Source organism: Gymnoscopelus braueri (assembly GCF_963280865.1).
Source record: "Gymnoscopelus braueri genome assembly, chromosome: 11".
NCBI lineage: Eukaryota > Metazoa > Chordata > Actinopteri > Myctophiformes > Myctophidae > Gymnoscopelus > Gymnoscopelus braueri.
Window position 1 is genome coordinate 54,180,274 of NC_137613.1, and position 9,335 is coordinate 54,189,608.

At 36.3% G+C, this 9,335-nt stretch overlaps 1 protein-coding gene across 1 annotated transcript in view; it reads left to right on the forward strand.

Moving 5' to 3' along the window:
- The window catches only part of LOC308095736 (TLD domain-containing protein 2-like), a gene marked incomplete at both ends in the record, with an annotated part of 15,820 nt that extends 7,904 nt beyond the window's left edge, over window positions 1–7,916 (forward strand). Inside the window, 3 exons of the mRNA XM_080442776.1 lie at window positions 5,621–5,716; window positions 6,422–6,495; window positions 7,781–7,916. Of these exons, the coding sequence (XP_080298902.1) occupies window positions 5,621–5,716; window positions 6,422–6,495; window positions 7,781–7,916 (306 nt within the window). The remainder of the gene's footprint in view (window positions 1–5,620; window positions 5,717–6,421; window positions 6,496–7,780) is intronic.
- Between the last annotated feature and the right edge of the window lie 1,419 nt (window positions 7,917–9,335).

Consider the following 9,335-nt stretch of genomic DNA (forward strand, 5'->3'; position numbering starts at 1 on the left):
CCAATGATACTAATGAAGGCTCTGTTCCATTCTGCTACACCAGTGTATGGAAGTCCATAGGTCCAAAAATTAAATAATAAATACCACAATGAAATAAATAATAAACACAATGATATAAATACAAAATACAATTAAATAAATACAAAATACAATTAAATAAATAAATGTATTTATTTATTGTGTATTTTTTTATATATCATTGGGTTTTCTATTTATTTCTTTGTGGTTCTTATTTATTTCATTGTAACTTTTAATGTCAACCTATATATATTACATGATGCCACTTTTAGCTATTTAATCAAGTCCATTGGTCCAAAAATTAAAAAATAAATATCGCAATGAAATTAATAAAATCCACAATGATATAAATAAAAATACAAATAAATAAATAAAAAATACAATTAAATAAATAAATGTATTTATTTATTCTGTAATGTTTTTTATTTTATTGCGTTTTATATTTATTTCATTGTGACTTTTAATGTCAACCTATATATATTACATGTTGCCACTTTTAGCTATTTCATAAGGTACATTGGTCCAAAAATGTTATAACAAATACCACAATGAAATATATAAAAAACATCATGATATAAATAAAAAATGCAAATAAATAAATAAATACATTTATTTATTTTTTAGTGTTTTTCATTTAATTGTGCTTTTTATTTATTTATTTTGGTATTTATTAAATGGGTTTTTTATTTCATGCTGTCTTTTCAAAAGAATGACTTCCATTTACCCAATCATGGATTTCATGCTGTCTTTTCAAAAGAATGGCTTCCATTTACCCAATCATGGTTTGACATCGCCGTCTGTCAATCAACAGGAACGGGGCGGGACCATAGGGCGGGACCTATTTGCTGATTGGGTAATCCCTGGCTCTGGATTACTTTGGTCTGTCTGTAAAACTGAAGCCAGCTTCGCCATTTTTAAATCCCACTGAATATCACTAGTGTTTTTATCTGTAGATAAAGTAGGCCTATTATAATCGATTTGTAGTAAAAGTTATGGCATATGTGAATGAGAATGACTTGAGGGATGTGATGTTTACTTTAGATTAGATAGTTGTTGTTTTTTTCGCGGACCCCCCGAGGACCCCCCCCGCGATTTCCTCCCTCACTAAAATGATAGCCTACTTACTTGTTAATGTTTTTTTTTCTTCACACATTTGGTAAATAGATGAGAGAGAGAGAGAGAGAGAGAGAGAGAGAGAGAGAGAGAGAGAGAGAGAGAGAGAGAGAGAGAGAGAGAGAGAGAGAGAGGTTGCCACAATAAGGTGTCAACGAGGTGGTCAGCAGTGTAAATGGCTCTTACAATTTAAATAAGGCTACAATGACCAGTTACAGATACACTTCATCCACCTGAAAGGTGCGAATAGTTGCTAGGCTACTATACTTTTTGGGAGGGATGTTCAGCAATAAAAATGACCAAAAAAATGACAGTATCAGTATGCTCAGGTTTAAAAACGTGACAGTGTTTACAGACAAATTATATGCTCGGCTTGATTAATAAGCTAAATTGAAAAAAGAAAGAAAAAAACAGATTACAGGACAACAATATCAGATATCTCCATCATGCAAGAATAAAGACAGTAAACTCAAATAGCATTCAATGTGGGTTAATAATGAAAAAATATGTAATCAGTTACTTCAACTTGATTATATGCAAGTATAAAGACCGTAAAACTATATATACATTGGGGGTGGTTAATAAGGAATAATAAAAATGAATATTTGATGGGGCGCTGGGTCCGCGGAAGTTTACAAAATTGTGGAGGGGGTCCTTTGGTCCTATAAGGATGGGGACCCTTGAGACCCTTGAGACACGTGATATAGGTATGTGTAAATATGTAGATAATTTGTTTACTTGATTGATCTCCTTTCCCCCTTGCACCCCCACCCCCTTCTTTTTCTTCCCTTTATTTTTTTCTATGGAAATAATATGATGGGAACTATGCACAAAAACAAATTTCACCCACTTTTTAAACCTGTGATGTGACAATAAAGCTGATTATCACGTACCTGAGATAAGATATAATGTCATGTAAGCAGAGACAAACAGTTCACACAAATTCCCACTGCAAATGAAAGAGGTGCCTCTTTTTCCAGTGTACAGATTGTCTATCAGTGATATATATTAATGTATTCGGCTGTTTGCTTGCTTACAACAATAATATCTATCTCTTCCTATGACATAGCTGTCCTGTGGTTGCAAAACAAACCACACTAGACCCCAGGGTTCTCACAGACATTACTAATTTACCCTCAGAAAAGAAAACAATTATGTATAACAAAACATTTTAAAACATAAAATAAAGACAAAAACAAACCATATATATCTGGATACCCTCTGAACCTGCTTAATTTCTTTGGTTACCAACTTTTCATTTTATTTTTTAAAAAGCTTTTCAGAGGGGAGAGACATTACATCACATCACTATGTATGGGCAAACAGTTCACACAACATCACACACTATCATAAAAAAGCATATATTTTCAGTACATTGTACATAGATCAGTCAGTGATCATTAATGTATTCATGTACTCTATAGTTTGCCTGCTAGAAATAGGGACATTCTCTTCCTCTGATCTGGTGGTCATGTGATTGTAAAACAACCCAGGCCGCTTCTTAACCCCTTCACCAGACCCCCGGGTTCGCATAGGCATTAAAGGAAAGGAACACCCACGATGTATATATAAAACAATATTTTTTAAATAATACAATTAAATGAAATGAAAACCAAAACAAATCATAATTATGTTGTTGGATACCCTCTAATTCTGCTTATGGAAAAAAAAACTGGGGAAAAAAGAAAATAAAGTAAAAACAAACATGCTTGAACCTCCTTATTGAACATTCAATTTAAAATGTTCATTCTCTGATACCGATATACAGGTGTTCAACCTGGAGTACAGATTTAACCTTCAGGGCCGCTGTAAGTAATGTTTAACACTGGCATTCTCTATCTCAAGGGTCCCCATCCTTATAGGACCAAAGGACCCCCTCCACAATTTTGTAAACTTCCGCGGACCCAGCGCCCCATCAAATATTCATTTGTATTCTTCCTTATTAACCACCCCCAATGTATATATAGTTTTACGGTCTTTATACTTGCATATAATCAAGTTGAAGTAACTGATTACATATTTTTTCATTATTAACCCACATTGAATGCTATTTGAGTTTACTGTCTTTATTCTTGCATGATGGGGATATCTGATATTGTTGTCCTGTAATCTGTTTTTTTATTTCTTTTTTCAATTTAGCTTATTAATCAAACCAAGCATATAATTTGTCTGTAAGCACTGTCACGTTTTTAAACCTGAGCATACTGATACTGTCATTTTTTTGGGTCATTTTTATTGCTGAACATCCCTCCCAAAAAGTATAGTAGCAACTATTCGCACCTTTCAGGTGGATGAAGTGTATCTGTAACTGGTCATTGTAGCCTTATTTAAATTGTAAGAGCCATTTACACTGCTGACCACCTCGTTGACACCTTATTGTGGCAACTTCTCTCTCTCTCTCTCTCTCTCTCTCTCTCTCTCTCTCTCTCTCTCTCTCTCTCTCTCTCTACCAAATGTGTGAAGAAAAAAAACATTAACAAGTAAGTAGGCTATCATTTTAGTGAGGGAGGAAATCGCGGGGGGGTCCTCGGGGGGTCCGCGAAAAAAACAACAACTATCTAATCTAAAGTAAACATCACATCCCTCAAGTCATTCTCATTCACATATGCCATAACTTTTACTACAAATCGATTATAATAGGCCTACTTTATCTACAGATAAAAACACTAGTGATATTCAGTGGGATTTAAAAATGGCGGAGCTGGCTTCAGTTTTACAGACAGACCAAAGTAATCCAGAGCCAGGGATTACCCAATCAGCAAATAGGTCCCGCCCTATGGTCCCGCCCCGTTCCTGTTGATTGACAGACGGCGATGTCAAACCATGATTGGGTAAATGGAAGCCATTCTTTTGAAAAGACAGCATGAAATCCATGATTGGGTAAATGGAAGCCATTCTTTTGAAAAGACAGCATGAAATAAAAAACCCATTTAATAAATACCAAAATAAATAAATAAAAAGCACAATTAAATGAAAAACACTAAAAATTAAATAAATGTATTTATTTATTTATTTGCATTTTTTATTTATATCATGATGTTTTTTATATATTTCATTGTGGTATTTGTTATAACATTTTTGGACCAATGTACCTTATGAAATAGCTAAAAGTGGCAACATGTAATATATATAGGTTGACATTAAAAGTCACAATGAAATAAATATAAAACGCAATAAAATAAAAAACATTACAGAATAAATAAATACATTTATTTATTTAATTGTATTTTTTATTTATTTATTTGTATTTTTATTTATATCATTGTGGATTTTATTAATTTCATTGCGATATTTATTTTTTAATTTTTGGACCAATGGACTTGATTAAATAGCTAAAAGTGGCATCATGTAATATATATAGGTTGACATTAAAAGTTACAATGAAATAAATAAGAACCACAAAGAAATAAATAGAAAACCCAATGATATATAAAAAAATACACAATAAATAAATACATTTATTTATTTAATTGTATTTTGTATTTATTTAATTGTATTTTGTATTTATATCATTGTGTTTATTATTTATTTCATTGTGGTATTTATTATTTAATTTTTGGACCTATGGACTTCCATACCAGTGGGTCTGAGAGTGTGGTCCAGGGACCCTCATGGTTCCAAATGGGCCCTTATGGGTGTGTCTCAGAGTTATGGGGGTCCTTGAAATTAAAAGGTTTGAGAACCGCTGTGCTACACTAAATGGAACAGAGCCTTCATTAGACTCATTGGTAACACCTGTGAAGGAAGTAAGGAAGAGGCCCAATTTATTTTATAAAAGGGACAAGGACTGAAAGATACAGATATCTCCATATATGGAAATAAAAGGGACAAGGACTGAAAGATACAGATATCTCCATATATGAAAATAAAAGGGACAAGGACTGACAGATACAGAGATCTCCATATATGGGCATATGAGCATGCCCATATATGGGCATATACTGATGCCATCAGGGATATCCATATATGGGCAAAAAAAGGACAAGGACTGACAGATACAGAGATCTCCATATGGGCATAAAATAGCTGTCGACAAGCTCGCGTTAAGAGGATGCTGGGGTTAAGTGGTTATAGACAGGTGACGTTGATGGACAGATGACTCTGACTGGCAGCTGACATTGATTGACAGGTGACACTGACTGACAGGTGACACTGACTGACGGGTGACACTGACTGACGGGTGACACTTATAGACGGGTGACATTGATGGACGGGTGACATTGATGGACAGGTGACATTGATGGACAGGTGACACTGATTAATAGCTGAGATAGACACTAACAGCCACAAACACTAGCAATACAAGTTGTAACCTGTTCCAGAGGGCTTACATGTATTGTGTGTGTGTGTGTGTGTGTGTGTGTGTGTGTGTGTGTGTGTGTGTGTGTGTGTGTGTGTGTGTGTGTGTGCGTGCGCGTGCGCGTGTGTGCGTGTGCGTGTGCGTGTGCGTGCGTGCGTGCGTGTGTGTGTGTCTCTCTCTCTCTCTCAGGTGTTTGGAGCACTGGCGTCAGAGCCTCTGAAAGTCACCGATAGTTTCTATGGAACTGGAGAGACCTTCCTGTTCACCTTCTGTCCTGAGTTTGAGGTGAGACCTACACAGGTCATGGCAGGTTGAAGTGAGACCTACACAGGTCTGGTCAGGTTGAAGTGAGACCTACACAGGTCTGGTCAGGTTGAAGTGAGACCTACACAGGTCTGGTCAGGTTGAAGTGAGACCTACATAGGTCCTGTCAGGTTGAAGTGAGACCTACACAGGTCCTGTCAATTTGAAGTGAGACCTACTGTATTTAGATCACAGGTTTACAGTTGTAAAGAAGAATTCTTTATTTCAAATGCGTTCCATCATGTGTCGTTTTCATGAGAAGAGAGAGGATAGAGCAGGAGAGGTAAGAAGAAAAGAAAATAATATACAAGAAGATACGAAATAGGTCAAATAATCCAAGATAAATACAGAATACTGTATAAATAACATAATGTATGCAGTAGCAGGTACAGTAGCAGTAACCAGTAGCGTTTATCAAGTGTCTCAGAATCGTGTGTGTGAAGATTCTCAGAATGACACAATTTTTGTTTTGAATTATAATCCCACCCAATGTATTAGATTATTTTATTAGGTTAAATGGGTTATATAAAGTATGTGTTATGCTAAGGGTTATTTGGTGTGTGTGTGTGTGTGTGTGTGTGTGTGTGTGTGTGTGTGTGTGTGTGTGTGTGTGTGTGTGTGTGTGTGTGTGTGTGTGTGTGTGTGTGTGTGTGTGTGTGTGTGCGTGCGTGCGTGTGTGCGTGGCAGGTGTTTAAGTGGACAGGAGACAACATGTTTTTCCTAAAAGGAGACATGGACTCACTGACCTTTGGAGGAGGAGGGTGAGATAAATTCTACTGTACTTACTTGTACCTTTTTCCACTGACGAAACCTAAATAAAATAAGTTATAAAAACTAAGCTATGATGAGGGGAAAACTATGCCTGAATAATTTGTATTGACAATTTTGTCATATACAAACTAGACTAAAAAGATTAGACTAGTGGAGAAGAGATCATGTAGAACATTCTGAATTTCATTCAAAGGTAAGCACACAAGTTATTTTATCAGGTAAGCTGGTGTGTTTATGCTAAACTTGAAATACAATGCAAGCTAAAGAAACCACCTGACAACTGACCTGTACTGATTAGAGAAGTGAATTACTCATCTTAGTTAAAGGTAGGGTAAGTGATTTGCTTTGGTTAAAATAAGTGTTAAATAGCTCTATATTCTGATAGTACTCATTGCTATAGAGTGTTTGTTCGGTATTAGGAGTCTCCTTGTCTCTCCACCTCTAAACAGAAAATGCATTTTCGTTTCAGTTTCAGTTTAATTTCCAATTGTATCCAACCAGGACAGAGAACTCAATCAGGATACAGATTAAACAAGTGGAATTGGAAGTGATGACACAAGAAATGAGCAGACAAAATTGGAACTGGAACACTATACAAATTAAGCTTAAAAATGGGTACTTTCTCCTGATTGGCTGAGATTTTGACACCTACCGAAAAAAATTATTTTCTGTTTATTAAAGAGCTGGAGAGACAGGGAGACATCTGTTACTGAAAAAACACTCTATAGCAATGATTGCTATCAGAATATAGTATTTTAACCTTTTAACAAAATACTTTTTGTTTTAACCAAAAAATATCACTTACCCTACCTTTAATATAATTAAAAGATCAATTGACACGCTGAAATGAGTGTGACATTTCTCTGTCCATACATGTAAACAAATCGAAAAAGAAGAATTTAAACAATGCATTACACTTTAACCGGTAAAACTTTAGTCGACTAACTTAACTGTGAATTGGTTGACTAAAATCTCACAATGTTTAGTCGACTAAAAGTCGCAGATGACTAAAATATGACTAAAACTAAATGGAATTCAAAATATTCAAAAGACTATGACTGATTAATACTGGTTTACAGCATTTTATGTTTAAAGTATTTGTTTACTGTTACTAACTGTCTTTAACCAATTTGAAGCCCTTGAGCCACTGGGTAACATATTAATGTTAATTGTTAATAACATTTAAATAGTGTTATTAATGAAAGCTATTTAAATAATCGTATTAATTAAACCTATTTAACCACATGGTTCTAACAGTCTGTCTCTCTCCTGCAGAGGTGAGTCTGGTCTTTGGTTGGACGGGGATTTGTACCACGGACGCTCGAACCCCTGCAAGACATTTGGGAACCCCTGTCTGTCCAAGAAGGAGGACTTTGTCCTACAGGACATCGAGGTCTGGAGCTTCCAGTAGATTCACCTCCAACCAGGCTGGTCTGTCTGACCCGTTGGAACAACGTCATGAAGATAGAACCACAGTGAAATGTTCTCAACCAGACTTTAAAAGGTACTGGGTTGTAATTGGAATGTTTCATACCGGTATGGACTGGTCTGAACTGGTTTGGTCTGCTACTCCTGTATATATATTTGATCCTGGGAGAGCCAATTACCAGTGCCTTCCATTCCTCGCTAGTACAATACTAATGCTATAAGGGTCCGTGTCCACAGAGAACGCCTTTCAACTTATCTTCATATAATATCCTCCTATAATTTGACAAACCTCTGTAGTGCATGGTGTAGTGGTGAGGCCAAAATTGGTTCTGTCCGTTTCTCCTCAGTGGCTGCAGCAAATGATCTAAATTTGCACACAGCCATTGACCATTACCATGTGCACCTAACAGCGAAGCCCGTTTCAGCTGTTTATTAGCGTTTTTGTGTTCGCTGGCTCCCGGGTTGCCAGATCATGTGCGCATATCCCCCCACGGGTATGGTCTAGTCATATATAAATATAATAGCTCATTATAATATGGTACCATTCTATGCAGTTTCTATGGGCTTGGATTCCCCTTCGACGATGTCACTGGTAGGCAGGTTTCTGAACTGTCCACAGCCCTCCTCTGAGACACATAGTGAGTAGACAGAAATGGGACCATATTATAATGAGTATTAATTACCAATTATGTGAACATAGGATAGGTTGAAAATCGGTGAAATAGTCATTTTACCAAATAAACATTTCAGTTTTAACCTTTAATTAATGGTTTCACATTATACACATTATACAGTATGATAATATCCCTTTTAAATCTGTTATAAAGACTTTTCAGTACCAACAAAGGGAAGAGAGACAGAGACACATCTCCAACACAGTTAATGTTCTTCTGGTTTGTGTGGAAACATTTGTGACAGAATGTTCTATAGATACTGTATGTGCTTTATCATTTATATAAAAACAAACACGAAAAAAAAATCTGCTGCTGGTCTCCTGAAGCACTGGTTCTCAAAGTGGGGTCCTGGGGCCCTCCACGGGTCCTTGAGGGGATTCCAGGGGGTCCCCAGCTAAATGCTAGTTGATAGTTAATAGGAACTAAATGGACCGGTATGGGTCGGTAACTCTGACAGTGTACAAATGGAACCAAATGGACCCTTACGGGTCGGTAACTCTGAGTGTACAAATGGAACCAGATGGACCCTTATGGGTCGGTAACTCTGAGAGTGTACAAATGGAACCTTATGGGTCGGTAACTCTGAGAGTGTACAAATGGAACAAAATGGACCCTTACGGGTCCATTTGGTTCCATTTGTACACTCTCAGATTTAACAAGGAGGATTTCCCAGTGTAGGGGCCCCAGAGATAAAGATTGTATCAAATGTCGGTCCGTGAAATTAAAAG